This window comes from Chelonia mydas, chromosome 11, assembly GCF_015237465.2.
Source record: "Chelonia mydas isolate rCheMyd1 chromosome 11, rCheMyd1.pri.v2, whole genome shotgun sequence".
NCBI lineage: Eukaryota > Metazoa > Chordata > Testudines > Cheloniidae > Chelonia > Chelonia mydas.
Window position 1 is genome coordinate 22,974,828 of NC_051251.2, and position 19,733 is coordinate 22,994,560.

At 38.9% G+C, this 19,733-nt stretch overlaps 1 protein-coding gene across 3 annotated transcripts in view; it reads left to right on the forward strand.

Moving 5' to 3' along the window:
- The window catches only part of ARHGAP15 (Rho GTPase activating protein 15), a 441,049-nt gene that overhangs the window by 292,274 nt on the left and 129,042 nt on the right, over window positions 1–19,733 (forward strand). For all 3 annotated transcript variants that reach the window (XM_007057477.4, XM_037912146.2, XM_037912147.2), the window contains exon 11: window positions 14,747–14,824. In XM_007057477.4, the coding sequence (XP_007057539.1) occupies window positions 14,747–14,824 (78 nt within the window). The remainder of the gene's footprint in view (window positions 1–14,746; window positions 14,825–19,733) is intronic.

Below are 19,733 nucleotides of genomic sequence, written 5' to 3' on the forward strand. Positions count from 1 at the left end.
CTTAGATTTAAGGGCCTGACTTTTAAAACAGCCCTCCCATTTTGCAAACACAATTGTGAACAAATATAAATACTCCTATATAGACATCTAACTACCTGAATGTACTTAAAATCAGATACATATTTATATGCCTGCAAAATTATGCCCTCATTTCATATTGTGTGAAATATGGGAATTGAAGGTAAGCACCTTTTGAAAAAACAGGTCTTAAATCTCCATTTTAAGGGCCCAGTTTCTCTCAAACTACAAAATTTGGAATTAACTATGATGGTCTGTTTTTTTCTCACTGTATGGGCCAAACACAGCTCCTTGGATGTGAAAAGCTATTTGAATCCCATCAGGTGTCCCCTTAGGATTCTATACTCATTGAACACATCCTGCCTACCCAGTGGCAGAGTTATATTCTCTCTCCCAGCCTACAGTACTGGGAAATGATGTCAGAGATGTACACATGGTGTACAGTACACAGTACCTATCCCTGAAGTCAAAGGTGGTTTCTTTCCAGATAACTCTGGGGCATCTGAAAATTCCTTAAAGGAGCACCATTCTTCAGGGACATATCCAAAATGGCAGTGTCAGATGGAGAAAAGAGGAGTGGGCCTAACTGGATTTTTCACCCATAACCAAGCAGCCCAAGGATAGGGGAGTCAGAGATCTTCCTAGTGACTCTTATATCCCTTCCTAGATATAACACAGTCCCAGTCACTGTCCTTCTGCAGTAACCTCTGTGGACCAAGAATTGGGAATGGGGGTACCAAAATCCAGGGACTATAAGCTCCCCACCAACCCTTGCCCAAGCAGATTCATGGCACCCAACTGCGGAGTGCTTCCACCTTCATCAAATCAGAGCCAAATAATCATCAGCATTGGTCAGCCTGGTGAGGAAACAGCATACACAGCAGTAAGGAGTTAACTTGACTCTTGTTGTTAAAGACGGTGTCAGGATTTGTCTCTATTGTACACTAGGTTATTTCTACTATCAATAAGAGGAATTGCCTAAAGAGCTATATCTGCCCTTCAGTTTGCACCCACAGCCCCCATTGAAATTAATGAGACTGACTCAGGGCAGTGTAGAGCCCTGAGTGAAGAGTTTAGACCCCCCAAGTACAGCATTCATTAGTATTCTGCTGTTGCTCAGAAAATGCAGGCCTAATGTTTATGATGATGGATCCCCAAATGGGGCATGGTTTAATGAAAGTGGGAGGATTTAGCAAAGTGCATAAATTCTTTGTATGCTACTGTCTGAAACAGACTGATCCTGAGCCAGTCTAGTGAGCATAAGTTACAGCTGGCTTTTGCTGGAATATTTTATGCTCTTGACCCTCCTCAGTTGTGTAGCCAGTAGGGAGTTGTCAGGCTACATGTGTTTTTAAACTTCTTTCAGCTAAACCAGAGATCCAAAGGCAAAATATACCACTCAAGGATATCATGTGGAGTTGTGACACTCCCTGGAGGGCTTGGGTCCATAAACCAATGAATGGATTACATTGAGTCATAAATGTAGTATTTTCATCCATGACAGATATAATCTTGAGCCTGTATTTTTCATGTTACTTAACTCTTTGAGAACATAATGTGTGACAGAACAGATACGGATAGAAATTTTGTATAAAGCATATTGCAATAAATATCAGTCAAGTATGCTTTATTCCTCGACCGTACATGTTTTGAGAAGTTAACAGGCACAGCTGGGATATAAGAAATGGAAATGTTGTACATATTTCTTGGTCATAGATATACCCTTTCTCTCCCCCCTCCCCCTTCATTAGATTCCCAGCTACTCTTTTGTGATCATCTCTTAGAAATAGCCAAGTTGCTTGTTTCCATCTGCGCCTGACCAGTGGTGGCAACCTTCTTTTTTCTGATAGACTTTTCTTCTGAACTTCACTATTATTATCCACACCATTATCACATCAATATTAGAGTACTGCAGTGTGTGCTACATGGGGGCACACAAGCAGAAACAGTAGCTGGTAGAAAGCAGTAACAATGAATATCATTGTATCTGACAGGAAATATATGGTGCCCATTCTCTGGGATCTCTATTGGCTGCCTATTCGTTTTCACACAAATTTTATTTTTTTTACCTACAAAACCCTAAATGGCCTGGGACTTGCTTACCTGAAAAATCAGTTTTCATACCCGTAGTGCTGTACTGCCAGAATAGCAATTACCAGAAGTGTTCAAGTTCAGCTCAGGGGGGCTGGAGACCCCTCTATGTAAAAGAGAGGGAAATGGTAGCAGGGCACTCACTGTCAGGGCTCCCTCAAGTTTGGAACATATGTCCTCTCTTGGTAAGGAATAGCCTGGATCTGTTGACTTTTAGGACGTGCTGCACAGACCGTCCGCTTGCTAGGGCTCTTGGGAAGGTCTGAGTGTATCGGTGGGATGGGCATTGGGATAGATTGGGCGGCTTTGAATTACTGGCTAGTTGAGTTGATTTAATTTTGTTTGTGGGTGGGAGAAAGGTTTGGCTACTGGATTATTCCTATGGCAATTATCATTCATTCTACAAAATTGTCTGGATCCTAAAACTGTAGATTGTGTCTTGTTCATATTTGACTAGGTGCTGTTGTTTCTTATGAGGAGGAAGTGGAGATGTATCTATTTTGTGAAGGAAATGGAACTGGTGCTCCAGTGCTGTCAGCTCTACTTGAACTCCTGGAAGCCCATTTGGTTTGGATTGGATAGCTAGAATGAGGCACATGCCATAAACTAAAGTACTTTGTCCATGCTTAGCCATATGGATTAAATACTAGCCATATTGGGCCTGGCTAGCCTAAACTTCAAAATATTAACACTGCCCACAACCAGATCCAGCAAAAGAGAGCAGAATGGAAGTTCTCTAGGAAATATTCAGAGACAGACAAAATCTTCCAATTAAGCACTTACATTTTAAGGGCAAAATTTGGTCTTTAGAGCCTTTTAAAAGGCTTTAAGGGGGGAAACTGGATTGTAGTTATTTCAGATATTAAATCGTGTTCCATAAAGTAGAGTAATGTTATTTTTTAAAATGCCGTTCCAGTTAAATCAAAGAGCTGGCATGTGTACACGAGGTCTGTGTTTGGTAGTTTTTTTCCCTTTGTCATAAACCTTGTTGATTTAAAAAGTGAACAAAGATGAATCAGGTGGTAAATATATTCATGTAATCATTTTCATTAATAAGACATTATAAATAATAGAGGGAAGGTTTTAAGTGTATAATTTTCTGTAACACAATTGAGATTTTTCCACATCTTCAGCAGTAAGTTAATTAGAATCACCTGCATTTTCTTGGGCGGACACCAAATGGATTGCAAACAAAAACAGATTAAAATAGCTGTAGCTCATGGCATACAGATGACAAGATTCACAAAGAGGACAATCAGGCAATGAAAACCTCCTTTCTTTCAGATATTTTTAAAGGAAATTCAGCTCCTGTGATTCCTCTGTAAAAAGATGTTTATAAGTGTTTCACTGAAAGACTAGAATGGCTTTGTTTCTGATCCCATGATGAGTGAAAGAAATGTTTAAGAAAGATCACTTTACAGAGAGATTCAGAATGAAATGTGATGACTGTGATTCAAGCCAAGCCAAAAATTACAGCTCAGAATTAAAGGGGATGGACGTGGCTTGGGAATCTATTTTCCCACATTCCTTAATCTCAATCTTCCCAGCCAATGTTTAAGAGAAAATGCAGTGGAAAACAATGAGGTCACTTTGTTTAGCTACAAAAAAATGAGGATAAAAAGATGGCAAGAATATGTATTAGTAGCAACTGCATTTTTATAGTCAACATACTGCAAGCTTGATGTAACTTTGATGACACATTCTAAACAAATATCTTCAAAGTTTAGTTTTCTTGTTTGTCACAGTGAACCTTCTAAATAAGTTTTGCTGTTCCTGTACTAAAACTACAAACTTCGTGGACATTAAAAACAGTGCTATACAATTGAGGGGAAGATTAAGCAAACTTGATTTAGGTATTTAACTGTAACGCTGTCTGATGATGAGATGAGTACTCATATTTTATACTGTTATTGACCTTATTCCATTGTACAAATATGTCTAAGTAAACAATCTGCCACCAAGTGATATGAAAAGGAACAAAGTAAATCACATGACACGTTTATGGACTGAAACACAAAAATAACATCAGTTCAAAGGAAAAGAATATTGACAACATTATTGAAATGGTATAGATTGCATACACACTATTCATTACTTAATTCAGGTGTTGCAATCATTCCCATTCGAGGATGTTCAATTATTGGGTTTCCTACCTTGATTTTTAAACATGAAGCAAGAGATTTCGATGGTACTCTTGGTAGTGGGCAAGGAGTCTATAAAGAGACGAAGAGAAGGGAGAATTATCTAGAACCAGAAAGTGAAAGCTTTCAAAAGTTCAAAGTTTACTAAATATTTCAAAAGTATATGCGCTAGTGTGTGCATGGTGGGAAGAGAGGAGGCACAAGCTAAAAACTGTTAAAATCCAGATCCGGACACCTGAGTTTTCTGTTGTGGATAAGTTTTGGAACAATTTCTCCAGTGTCTGAAATACAGAGAGTTCTTCATCAGATTTCCATCTCCTTTTGTTCCATCTTTTATTTATCACTGCAAGGAAAATCTGACTCTCTCTTCATGTTGGAATGCTACTATATCTCTCTGATCATGTCAGACAACATTGATAAAATACAAAATCATGTTCTTCACTTATATGTCTTTCAAGCAGAGTGACAAAGACTTGTCTCATTTCCTGAAGTGTTTCACCAAACCCTCACACCAAGATCTACCTTTGGGATGCCTAGATGGCCAGTTGTTGTTGGGTTGTTTGGGGTTTTTGTTTGTTTGTTTGTTTTGTTTTGTATTTCTTAATGTGAAATTTTCCTGGAGTTTGCATGATCTGTGTCAGCTATAGGACTGGGCCTATAAGATAGCCCTATGCTGGCACAAAGTGACTGTAAAGCAGTATGACCACTCCACTCCCCAAGAAAGTCCCCTGGCATAAAGAGTCCCTGGTCAGTTTGGTCCTATACAGAGAATCAGAAGGCTGCTATGAAGTAGGAAAGCTCAGGAAAATATAGAGTTTGAAATTCAACAACTGAACATCTTTATTCAAAAGTCAAAATTTAGGATGGTTACACTAGAATCAATATTCCCCTTCTTACAGAAGGAAACGTGGTTCGTGGCTCTCAACATGAAGGATGCCTATTTTCATGTAGATATTCCTCTTCCCCACAGAAAGTTTCCTCAGTTACTGGTAGGTCAGGAACATGACCAGTTCAGAGTCCTTCCCTTTGGACTGGCAGTAACACCCAGGATATTCACAAAGGTTTTCTATGTGATGGTAGCCCTAATGAGATGTCATGGCTACACAGTCTTCTCATACTTGGATGACTAGCTCCTAACTGGTCATTCCAACCAACCAACAAAGGTCAGCAACTTTGTTCCTGCTCCATCTTTTAGCAGTGCAGGGTATCTATGAACAAAGACAAATCCATTTTGAGCAAATCCATTTATCACATGGGTGATAAACTTTATCAAAGCAACACTGGACTCAAATCAAAAATTATACTCAAAGTACACCTTTCTCTACCAGGCCACATGACCTTGTGTACTTATGTGACATCATTCGCCAGACTTCATATACCCTGCCGACAGGCCTGGCTCTGGTCTCTCTACACCCCAGACAGGAGCCACATGAACAGCGAAGTGACTGTTCCCACCAAGGTCTTTGCCTCTCTCACATGGTGGTTGAACCCATAACGAGTGGGATTGGGAGTACGCTTCAACACTCCAACCCCACAGTGTCACCGTAACAGACACATTCCTTCTGGGATGGGGTGCCCACCTAAATGACCATACCGTATATGGCTTTTGGATCCCATGGAAGGCAAGGCTGCAAATCAACCTACTGGAAGTGAGAGTGGTCCACCTGGCCTGCAGGGCATTGCTCCCACTCATACAACTTATCCAAATAATGTCAGATAATATTACCGCTGTCTTTTAGATAAACAGTGTAGAACAAGATCCTTTCTCCTCTGCTTGGAAGCAGTCAGGCTTTGGAACTGATGCATCAGAAACCACATCACTATCCAAGCCACATATGTACCAGGTGTTCAGAATTCTCTAGTGGATAACCAAGGCAGGCACTTCTCTGCAGACCATGAATGGGAAATACACTACTTGGTCCTGAGCGAAATATTCACTCCCTGGGGAACACACCAGTGGGATCTCTTCAAGTCCCAAATGAACAGGAAACTTCCCCGGAACTGCTCCAGAGCAGTGATGAGCCACAACTCCCAGGGTAATAGTCTCCTGTTATCATGACCCCACCAACTCAGATATGCCTTTCCTTTCCATCCATTTCCCCATCCATCATGACAGGACCAGAGTCATTCTTATAGCATGCAACTGGACCAGACAGTTTTGGTTCCCGGAACTTCTGAGAACCCATCCTCCAATCAGGATCTGTCCCTTCCTGGATCTTCTAACTCAGTAAGACAGCAAAATCAGACACTCCAATCCAGGCCCACTTCACCTCACAGTCTGTTTTTTGGGTAGGCATCAGAACTAGAATACTCATGTTTGGAAGCTGTCCAAGCTATTCTTACTTAGATTAGGAAAGATTCAACTAGGAACTTCTACCTAGTTAAATGGAGATGTTTCTCTACCTGGGCACAGCACAATCAGTCTTCCTCAGGCTCTGCAGATGTCTCAGTCATTTTAGATTATCTCTGTCACCGAAGAATTTGGATCTTTCCCTTAGTTTACTGAAAGTCATCTCACAGCCATCAGTGCTTTCTTCCTCCAGTGGAATTTTTAATCGCCCAACAACAGATTAGATTCCAGAAAGGCCTAGTCAAGACCTTTTCACTAGTGGTCAACCCTACACCTCAATGGGACCTCAATCTCATTGTGTCAATAGTCATAATATGAACCTTTGGCCAGATGCTGTATGACACAGCTTTCCATGAATGTTGTATTTTTAGTTGCTATTACTTTGACCAGAAGGGTAAGCGAGATGGGAAGGTTTCCCTTCCCTTTCATCCTAAATTCCTCCTTAAGGTAATTTCTGAATTCCATGTCAACCAATCTATCCACTTACCTGTTTTTTCCCCCCAAACTGCATGTTTCCATTGATGATTAAAGACTTAGTTCCTTGGATGACAGACATGTCTTGGCATTCTATTTGGAAAGAACCAAACCAATCAGAAAATCACCAGGACTGTTTCTTGCTGTAGCAGAAAGGTCATAAAGCAAAGCAATATCTTCTCAGAGAAACTCAAAATGGATTTTTGGTTGCATCATAACATGCTATATTCCTCCCCAAGATGGGGTAAGGGCACACTGCAAGAGAGCACAAGCTGCTTCTGCAGCATGTCTACAGGAGGTACCAATACTGGATGTATGCAGAGCAGCTACCTGGAGTTTCATTCACACATTTACAAAACATTATGTGCTAATTCAGGCCTCTGCTGCAGATATAGCTGTGGGGACTGCAGTTCTTCAAGCATCTTTACTGCCAGCATCCCCGCACCCCCTCCAATCTGAATACTCCTTGTCAGTCACCCACATGTGAAATACACTTAGACACCAGCATTCAAAGAATAAATGGAAGTTCTTTGAGATGTGTGGCCCCTAGCTGTATTCCACTATCCACCTTCTGTCCCCTCTGCTTCAAATCCTATTGGATTTGTGGTAAGAAGAGGAACTGGAGAGATGTTGGCCAGCACTACATCTTATGCCCAGTTGTGCAGCCCAATGGACACTTGTTAAGAATCTCTGGACTCAGGTGTGCATGAATACCCACATATGGAATACATGTAGGAACCACCCATCTTGAATAACTTCTAGTTAGAGGTAAGTAACCTCCATTTTTAGTCACTAAAAAGCTTGTTTTATTTATTTTTATTTGTAACCAAGCCAGTCTCTTTTATTCTTTCTTAGTGTCACTTAATGTCTGTTCTTTGTTAATAAACTTATTCTTGATTTATTACAAAATCATCTCTATGCTGTGTATTAAAGTAACATGTGAGTCTTTAGCTAACCTAACAGGGTGATGTGTGCTGCCTTCAGAGAGAGAGAGCAAACTTAATAATTTCTGTGAGTTTCCAGTGAGAGGGGCTGGACACTGGGAACTGGGGTTCATTGATTGTTACCTACAAGACAAGGTTTAGATTGGTAGAGTCTTGAAGTGTTTGCTGGCAAGGCAAACAGGCTGGTATGTCAGGGAACTGACACACAGCTTAGCAATAACAAAACTTTCCTTTTCTGAGGCAAAGAAGGTAACACAGTGGCTCACAGTTATGGGAGTCCTGTGCAGTACATCACAAACACGACAAATGCTTGATTACATAATAATTTTTTAGTTTTAAAACATATTTTCTTTCTGTTTATCGGGAAGCATACCGGGTTCCTTTGAAATACAAGATTTTTACCCTGAACATAGCTGATTTTAAATGAAAGTACTGCCCAAGGGATGCCTTTCATCAAGTTTACATTTTACTTTGTTATACCCAGTACGATGCTTCTTTTCATATAACTACAAACAGGTCTCAATACCAGATCAATTTCAGTAAATAGTTATTGTTAGAAGTTTTGAGTGCTCATGTATAGGAAATTATCAAACACTCAGTAATAAAATATAATGGATTTTAAGATCTAGAAAAAGTGTATAAAAATAACTATTGAAGTTTTTTAAAAAACAATTGAATGAAACTCACAAAATATTAAGTTTTAAGATAACAGATAAGATCTAATGGATACTAAGATAATGAGTTGGCACCCATACTTTGTGCTATGATCTTAAAACTTAAGCACAATAAGGGGTTTCATTGGTATGAGACAGAGCAGGATTTTAGCCAGTGGATAGATATGACAACTCCTATATTGGGGAGGGGGTAAACTAGCTCAGAAAACATAAGAACTTCTTCAGACATTTGCCTATTTCTATTACAGAACCCAAACTGAGTAATTTAGAAGTTCTGAAATATTGGGATTATATTTATATCCTCTGTAATATTTTGTTATTCCTAATGCTCCTCTATACTTCTAGGTTCCAGCTGGGACTGCACTTGGAACTGCAACAATAATGCAAGAAAGGCCATTTTTGCAATATTCCCAGCTCAGCTGGAAATAAAGAGCACAAGAAATGTTCTTTTGAGATCTTCAACCCACTTACACAAAGTAGTTCATATAACTTTGATGTTTATGTATCTGACCCAAACCTGTATTCTGTTCCCTTTTAGATTTGCCCATTACTAATACCAGTGTATCCTAATCTATAACATATGACTGCTTTTAACAAGAGCATTGTCATACTCTGTCTATATTCTGGTAGCTAAATTCTGGAGTCAGTCCTTATCCAATTTTTTTTTTTTCTGGAAAGCTTATAAGATTTATGGTGGGAATAGCTTGGGACAGCTGCATTGTTTCCACTGAGTTTTGACCACCATTTGGTCTGATAATACCTAATTGTGTGCCCATCCTATTCTAAGCTTCTTTAAAAAATACTTGTTACCCTCTGGGGAAAAGACCAGTTATTTTTCTCGATGATAAAAACCATTTCGAAACACAAGAAGGTCAGCACATGATGAACAAATAATCTGACTTTAATACAATGAATATTTTTTTTTCTGAATTGTTCTTTACCACTATACTTTAATGCCAGCACCAAATAGGACACTTTGAAAATACTTTTGTTTCATCTTGTATTTATAACCTGCCGTGAAGAAACACTGACAGCAGAGCAGTGATGTTTTTATTCTTGATAAAGGTGCCCTTAAAAGTGATTTTCTTTGAAAACTTCTTCACACAATCAGAACATAAGAACCTTCTCTTTTAAAAAAAAAATCACTTGGCCTAATTGGATTTCCAAAATAAGTAGTTTCCAGCTAGGATAATGTGGTAATGAAAAGGATGTCCAAATCCACCAATTTACATTGGTTTGGTTTAGCTTAACTTTCAAAGTTCTTGGAGCAGAAAGTTAATGACATGTGAACACTATAATTGGTGTAATATTCTCAGGTTTTTCTCTGTCTGCCATATTGTGTGTCCAAATGAAATGCTAATCAGACCTCCTTTCTGGACCCAAGTAAATTTATAACAATAATAATTTACTTATATGTTCCAGATCATTTTGCAAGATGTAATGTCCTCCAGTTTACTACAGAGGTTGTCATTTTCACTTGATTCAGATCATTTAAATAGCATGATACCAAGGGGGCTAAGCTCTTCCAAATCGGTGCTACTAATGTGAGAGATTATTATCACATACAGAGCTCTATATGTGGCTTTCACATGCTCTTATTCCATGTCCAGAAGGCTTGAGAACTGAGTCATGCTAGATTCAAATGGAAGTTAACATTTCTTTGTTTTTGTCCTTTACATTCTGGTTTAGATCAATTCACTATGCAGTTTAGTGGGATGCAATTCTCAATCTATGACCACAACAGATCCACATTCTTAAACTGGCAACTACTCTGTTTGTCTTACTCCCCCACTTCCAAGAAGAGAGTGGGATTGTTGAGTTTTAAGATAGAGTTGCATTACTTAAGCATTTTAGTAACTTCCATTTGTTCGTATGTTATGTATCCTGTACATGGATAGTTTCCAAGTGTTCTTGATTACCGAATCCTTTTTTATTTCTCTTAGATAAACTTTCTCTTTAGCCCTCTATACCAAAGGAGATCTTCCTGACATGAACCATCATTTTCAGTATTAGATTGCAGAGCTCCCACTGGTGAAGGGTAGACAATGAAATGGACTGATAAACGACATGTATAACTGATATATATTATGGAATTATTATTTCTTTTTCAAATAAATTGTTCAAGATAAACTGAAGCAAGATGTGTCTGCAGCAATATTTAAAACAAACAAACAAACAAACAAACAAATCTGTAAGCAACTCAACTCAGTTAAGTTACCAAAGGTTGTGCCCCTTACTGAATAGGAAGCATGAGAGTAACCTTCAATTATTAAATCAGTATGGTAACCTGGATATAAAGCATCCCAAAGCACCTTTCAGAAATAATAAAAATTAAATTGTATGAGACTAATATAACTAGAACAGCTTCAGACAGATCTTGTTTTGCTTAGGAAATCTCTGTCACAATATGCCTGTTATACTTCAGTTCTCAAGCTGCTAAAAATACATTGAAATTTGTTTCAGAGTAACAGCCGTATTAGTCTGTATTCGCAAAAAGAAAAGGAGTACTTGTGGCACCTTACAGACTAATCAATTTATTTGAGCATGAGCTTTCGTGAGCTACAGCTCACTTCATCCGATGAAGTGAGCTGTAGCTCACGAAAGCTCGTGCTCAAATAAATTGGTTAGTCTCTAAGGTGCCACAAGTACTCCTTTTCTTTTTATTGAAATTTGTGTATCAATGTATACTTTGGAGACAGAGACGGGTTCAGAATGTCTGCAATATGTCTGAGTTTACATGTGGCAAGGGTTGCAAAATATGAAGGATGTTAAAGGTAATGTTATTTCACCTTTGGAGTTAGTATGCTTGTATGGTTATTATTAATATTATAGTAATATATGGTTAGTAATATTTAATATTTATATGCAGTTAGTTGCTGTGCCAATGTTTATGATGTCAAATATTAAATGATGGGATGAGTACTGCTGCCAACCCCTGAAAACTTTTTCTGCCTTTCTAAACAAACTATAGTCAAATCTTTTGGAAGTTTGAGAAAAATCAGTTAAAGATTCTTACCAACACTATTATCCAATTTCCTCAACACACAGAAGGCATCAGCCAAGCACTTCTTCCTTTCCACCATTCTCCCTTACCCATTTCTTACCTGAATAGACAAGCCTTTTTGAATGGGACTGAGGTCCAATGACCTGTTATCCATTTGCAATCTCAAGGGTGAAATTCTGCCCCCTTTGAAGCCAATGGGAGTTTTGCTAGTGACTTCTGTGGGGACATTTCTCCACAAAATCTCAATTTCCAGGGCCCAGTCCTAAAATACGCTCACATCATCTGGAGTGTACCCGTTCTCCCATTTGCCAGCAGTAGGATTCCCCGTAATCCCTCCTCTGCTTCTTGTTGACATGTTATTTTAAAATTTCAAATCACATCTGAATTTTGCTTGGTCCTGCAGTGTAGTATATAAGTTATAGAACTGCTTTGTGTTGTAATATGAGCTGTTTTTTTCTTTTTTTACTTTCAATAGGTAACATTAAAAGCAGAATTTAGTTTACTACATAGGAGGAATGCTGAGCCTGTCTTGGGCTGTAGCACATGCTAATTAATTTAGGTTTTTTCTGTAGAAAAAGTCAGCCTTCTTATAAAACAATGTGGCTAAGACTTGGGTTCCAAGTGACTAATAGCTTCTACAACTCCATTATGGAGCAGTGGATCTCCAGTAAACCCCTCTCTGCATCATGCTGATCTGCGACTTATACATTTCAAGTGGCACTATATGGTTTAGTGTTTTAAATTTTGGAGCATGCAGATTTCTTCCTCTGTTCTTATGAGATTGGCAGTTACCAGTTTTAAGTTTTAAAGTTTAAAGTTTTCAATTTTAAAAGGGTATATCAGCAGACCCTACTGTAGGAGATAGTTTCCTCCAAAAGATGATACCTGATCAGATTTAAAGGGAAAATGGGACTCCCAAGGTGTCCTTGAAAACACTCTTCATTATTTGCAATAAAACCTCCGGGGCATTAAATCATCAAACTCAATCAACTTGGTACAAAACAGTGCCATAGTAAAATGCTTTGTAAATAACATACACATCTCTCTGATTAATTCAAGCTCAGCAGTTTCTCGTTGGAGTCTCTTTCTGAAGCTTTTCTGTTGCAAAATTACCACCCTTAAGTCTTTTACTGAGTGGGCAGAGAGGCTGAAGTGTTCTCCTACCAGTTTTTGAATGTTATGATTCCTGATGTCAGATTTGTGTCCATTTATTCTTTTGCATAGAGACTGTCCGGTTTGGCCAATGTACATGGCAGAGGGGCATTGCTGGCACATGATGGCATATATCACACTGGTATATATCACACTGGCATATATCACACTGGCAGGTGAATGAGCCCCTGATGGCGTGGCTAATGTGATTAGGTCCTATGATGATGTCACCATAACCTCAGCTGTGCTGAACACAATGCCATCAACAGCGTCAGGAACAACTCTGACATCATAATCAAAAAGGCTGAAAAAGGAGGTGCTGTTGTCATCATGAATAAGTTGGAATATGAACAAGAAGCTGCTAGGCAGCTCTCTAACTCCACATTCTACGGCCATTATCCTCTGATCCCACTGAGGATTACCAAAAGAAACTACATCATCTGCTCAAGAAACTCCCTGAAAACGCACAGGAACAGATCTGTGCAGACACATGCCTAGAACCCCGACCAGGGGTATTCTATTTGCTACGCAAGATCCATAAACCTGGAAATCCTGGCTGCCCCATCATCTCAGGCATTGGAACCCTAACAGCAGAATTGTCTGGCTATGTGGACTCTCTCCTCAGGCCCTATGCTACCAGCACTCCCAGCTATCTTCAAGACACCACTGACTTCCTGAGGAAAATACAATCTATCGGCGATCTTCCAGAAAACACCATCATGGCCACTATGGATGTAGAAGCCCTCTACACCAACATTCCACACAAAGATGGACTACAAGCTATCAGGAACAGTATCCCCAATAATGTCACGGCAAACCTGGTGGCTGACCTTTGTGACTTAGTCCTCACCCACAACTATTTCACATTTGGGGTCAATATATACCTTCAAGTCAGCGGCATTGCTATGGGTACCCGCATGGCCCCACAGCTTCAAAAACAGAGTCCAACGAGAAACTGCTGAGCTTGAATTAATATGCAAACTAGATACCATTAACTTGGGTTTGAATAGACACTGGGAGTGGCTGGGTCATTACACAAAGTAAAACTATTTCCCCATGTTAAGTATCCTCACACCTTCTTGTCAACTGTCTAAATGGGCCATCTTGATTATCACTACAAAAGTTTTTTTCTCCTGCTGATAATAGCTCATCTTAATTAATTAGCCTCTTACAGTTTGTATGGCAACTTCCACCTTTTCTGTATGTGTGTGTATATATATATATATCTTCTTATTATATGTTCCATTCTATGCATCCCATGAAGTGGGCTGTAGCCCATGAAAGCTTATGCTCTAATAAATTTGTTAGTCTCTAAGGTGCCACAAGTACTCCTGTTCTTTTTGCGGATACAGACTAACATGTCTGCTACTCTGAAACCATACATAGTCTTACATATCATGGTTACATGGCAATCATCTCACTGAATATACGCAATACCAGAAATGCAATTTGCAACCTTTAGCTCAAAAAGTCAGTGTCTCTACCTGCAAAGTTCTGTTAGCCCAGCTAGTATAAGTAGTTAATATACACTTACGCAAATTTGATTTTACATCTTGTGGAGGGTATTTGTACGTGAACACACAAGTTTATACTTACACTACTCTTTTCCAAGCTAATTGAAATATCTCTACCTTTACTGTTCGCCTGTGAGAGAATTACTACAACATTATAATAAAGTATTTTGAGTTCAATTGAGTTAACCTACCATTTTGTTTTTCTGTATTGTTTTAATCAGGCAGAAGGCATCATATAATTCTGGTCTTTCTCAGGTGATTTATTATCTAGTAGTTCACCATACTATTCTTCCCCATATTTGTTAGGACATTTATGTTTTCTTGACTGTCATCTTCAATAAAGTACGCACATGAGCCAATATGAAATATGTTTTCCTTTTTTAGGTCTGGATGTCGATGGAATCTACAGAGTTAGCGGCAATCTGGCAACAATACAGAAGTTACGATTTGTTGTCAATCAGGGTAAGTGATTCCTTCACCCTGGTAATATTTTGTTTAGTACATAACTGCCTCAGATGACAATATTTCAGGATCTGCTATACAATAGCGGCACAGAATGATGAGTCACATTTTGGGGAATGATAGGAAAGGTGGAGAGATACAACAAACAATCAAAGAAGTAGGTAGGGTTAGGAAACAGGAAAGATAAATAAAGCACAGGAAAAAAAGGGAAAAGTAGTAGGGAGAAGGGAGATGAGAAGGAGAATAAAAGAGAAAATGACAGAAAAAATGAAACAAAATTACAAGAATGAGGCAAACATGGAAATCAGATAAACAGAGTAAGCAAAGGGATAAAAAAGGCAGAGTGAAAGTAAACTGAATATTGAATGTGAAACAAAAGCTGGAAGAAGTAGTGCAAGAATAAAAAAAAATCATGAAACAAAAAGAAAGATTAGAAGAATACATAAATACAGGTGCTGAAAAAGAAGAAAAACAGAAACATAAGAACTGGGGATAAATTCTCGTTCCATTGATGTCAATGCGGGGTTTGCTATTGACTTCAATGGGATCAAAATTTCACCTTACAAAATGAGGGATGATGAACAGTAAAATGAGCAAATGAGAACCAGAAATACAGTCAATATTCAAATTAAATTTTATTTTAGAATTGTATTGGTTTTTCACAAATATTACCCAAACGAATCCCGCATCCATCAATAGATAATATGTTATAGGTGTGGAAGCCAGTATAGGCAGCTAGTGAACAAATACATCCCAAAGCCACTCACAGTGTTGAACACTTTACTGTTCTTGGCAAGGGTTAAGCATACAGCATCACCATTATATAAAGGTATATCAGATGATGTTCACACTCTGCAGAGTTGTGCTGAAGAGATGGCTTCCTGGAACTCTAGTTTGGGGAGCTAAACAACAAGTAGACTTGGAATCCTTCTTCTTGACCTTGTAAAAAGTGGTTCCATCCTACAGAGTTGTAGGAGAGGGTTGTGAGTTAACAGCTCGGACTGCTGAGCACTCCCTTTGCTGCTAGCAATTCAATATGGCAAAATACATGGAGGGGAGTGAATGCTGCTGACTAACAGTTCATGAAGAACACTGTGCCCCCACATCTTCATTGGGCCAATGAGCAGGTGTCTGAGATATTATTGTCAAAGAATCCTCAGACACATTTCTGTGTTATTGTTATTATTTTATTATTTCTGTGTTATTATTTCTGTATCTCCTGGTTCGCAGTAACTCCTACTGAAAATCATAAAAATGGCCTGCACACATGCGTTTTGAGGCTGCTGGATTTCACTTAAGCAGCTATAACCAGGCTAAATCTTATTTTGGACTCATCATGCCTACTTTTCCCCTGCTCTCCAGTGCTCGGTATAGTGCTGGCATAGAATTTTCCTCGCATTGCTGAGCATTGTATATGTTTCTCCACACTGAGCAGAATCCTCTCTGCTCAGATCCTGAGCATCAGGGCCAGATTTGGGGGCAGGTGACCCAGGCAACGGCCTAGGGTGCTGGGCTTAGAGGGGCGCTGGGCTAGGGGTGCTGTTTTTGTTAGCGACAAAACAGAAAATAGAGTGTTTGAAGTAAAAGGCTTCAGGTATTCCATATGTGGATTCATTTTTCACTAACCTCCTAGAGTTGTCTGGACCTTTGTAGAATCTCGTGGAACCTTCCAGACTTTCTGAGAACTATATTTTCCTCAAACCTCCTAGAATGTTGTCAGCCATGCTCTCGCGGGTATATAAAGGTGGTGGTGGGGAGAGTAACCAGTCAGTCTTATACGACAGGGATAATCATGCATGCAAATCGTGCATCAAAGTCATTAAATGGGCTACAAATGCAATAAAAATAAGGCATTCAAAGGTTTAACAAATGGACGGGTGCCGAAGACACTTCTCGCCTGGGGGACCTTTTGGTCTAGGGCCGGCCGTGCTGAGCACTGAACTCTAGCATTTTGGATTTCCACACTTTTTTTAGCATAGCTTATCAGCCTGCAGGACTGAGCTCCTCTATATCTGCCCTCACCCCCTCAGAGTATAGTTGAGCCTTATCCTGTGGGGTTCTGAGTGCCTTGCAGTGCCACTGGAGTCTTGGCTTTATAGACATCAATGGCAAAACTCCCACTGATTCTGATAGGGCCAGGATTTTACCCAGTGAAGGGTGTGGGCACTCCACACTTTGTAGGAGTGGACCCAAGAGCTTTCACAATAGTAAAGATATTTTGTCATAATAGGAAATTGCCCACAGTTCCCAACAGTTGTTGGCCTATTAGTTCTAGCTTAGTGTTCAATGCTTTTAAAAAGTTTCTATTGTTATTTTTAACTTAGGGTAGTAATAGGAAGGAGTTTTACTTTATTATTGTATTTTCAAGTATTTTGAGACACAATAGAAAAGATGGTGGTTTTACTTGAACAATTCAGAGCCACAGGTTGGATTTGACTCCTATAAATGAAGGGTAGAAAGATCTTTCTTATGTTATTTCATGTTTGCACTTAACTTTGAACATGTAAAATGCTATACATGCTCTCATATAAGTACATGGTATTATTAATATATTTCAGTTTCCCCCATCCCAAATTTTGGTACATTTCGCTCTTCTGTCATTCATCATGGATTGTAATAATTTCAAGGCTATGTAGCATGGCATATTTGTTTCTAAAGGATATATTAGAAATTCTTTATGATTGTGAATACAACTGTATGACATTATTTTTGAAAACTATATGGTCCAAATTAATCTCTGATATAACTCCATTCAATTCAATCTAAAAACATTTCTGTGAACTTTTAATCAAATCTAAGTGAAGATGTCACCACTTTGAAAGTGAATTTCACCAGGGATGAATTTAGCCCTGTATCTTTATGTAAAACTGAACTGCCAAATTCATCCAAAACCAAGCTACAGCAAAGAGTTGTGTGTGTGTGTGTGTGTGCATATATGTGTGTGTGTGTGTACACACAAACAGAGTTTTCAAATTGCATATTTTAGTGTGCAAGCTCTAGTCAGAGAGCAGTTCGATTTCTCCCATTTCTGGAGTAGCTTCAGCTTTTCATTCCCTGGTCTTTCTTCTGGCATAAACTACTATAAGAGATAAAGAGCCTCTTTTTTTCTTTCCAATCACGGCTCTAAATTGCATTTTTTTTATTTATTTCTTTTTTTTTGGTGGGCACTCTTGCACATGCAAATCAAGTAATTAGATGCACAATTATCTAAGTTGCATATGCAGATTGAGGCTTTTCTCTATTTCAAAGGCTGCCCATGCAAAATTTGCTAGTTTGAAAATGTGGTCTATAGCATCCCAAGGCAAAAATCTTTATTGTTTCTTTGTTGTTTATTTAGAAATTATTTTGGTGCCTATTGGCAAGTGTCTGGATGTTTTACATTTATGAAAACAATCGATAGTTTCGGTATTAAAGCACTCAAGACTGGCTGGACTTGCAGCATTTATTATCTTAAATTTTCTAAAGACATAGTGTTAGTTTCCAGGTATTTTATCTGCCTTGAACTTGTTTTGCACTTTCCCAAGCTACAAGTAGTGGCCGTATGACTGGCAACTGGGCATAAAATCCATCAGAACCCAGTGTGTGAATGTCTGCAATGTGTAGACGTAAGCAATGTAGGGTGACTTTGTGGAATTTTACAGAATTCATTCAAATGCAAATTTGACTGTGGAGAGGAAGCATGTTTGCCCAACAAGGGAGGGATGCCAAGCATAGTAGTCCACATGGAAGAGAGCACAAAATGGGAATGGCAAGAGTCACAGTGAAAGTCTGGCTGGAAGGGAGGGTTAAAGTAATGTGAGAGGCAGCAAAAGAAAATGGGAGCAAAAATGTGTAGTGAAAGCCTCATAGCTGAGGATATAGAGCTTGACTTTGTTTTGGAAGCCAAGTAAAATGCAGTGGTTCAGTCTGAGCTTTGTTGTTCATTTGAAAAGGTACAAACTCCTGCAGATTGTAATCAGAGTTAACTTGTGACCTCGCAGTGTGAAGCAAAACTAGATCCTTCATGTAGTGGCTGTATATCACTGCCAGGCAGCAAGATGGCAGAAAGAAGAACACACAAAGATATATTGAAGGACTGGAAATAAAATGGATCAGCTTGAAGTATGAATTCTGTGTTGAACTGTAGGTTAATACTGATGTCATCCCTTCTATTTCTCCAGAGACACGCTTCCTGATTCTCCCCCCATTTACAACTATTTTACACTGGTGTGAGTGGATTATCAGGCCAACAGTTTTCAGATCATAATAGTTTGGTTGTGTAACATATTTCTCCTGGGAAACAGAGGGGCAGAACCAGTAACAGGAATAAGAGCATTCCCTATCTTTATTCACTTCCTAAAATCTTTGCTCAACACTATCAGAAGAATGGGAAAATAACTCTTCCATAACGATATTAGATCTGTCCATCCAAACATTAGCTTACTCAAAGCTACATGACTGCTCAAGTTTCCATCTAAAGAAGAAGGTTTGATGGTGTGAAGCTGGTCAGAAAGCTAAAGCACTTAGCTTGTTTTGGTAGCATAGAAATACCAGGAGGCCTTTCCTCTAGTTTATGCCACTGTCAAATTTGAATACTCAAAGGTGCAAGTAATAGTACATTAGGACCATTTTGACATTGTCTACCATGGGCATACTCAGGAAACCTAACTTTCTATTAAGTGGTCAAAGGAAATTCAAAGAAAAATGGTATCTCTCAATTACTGACAACATGTTTTATCTTTTCATCTATTTGTTGTGTTTAAAAGTCTTTGTTGATTCAGTTGCATCATCCTAGCAGTACAGATTGAGATTTTCAAAGCTGCCTAAAGGAGTTGGATGCCCAGTTCCCATTAGAACAGCTTTGAAAGTCTCAGCCATAGACCTGTTTAGGCCAGACCAAGTTAGCCCTCACGCAGGTGCATGCATAGCA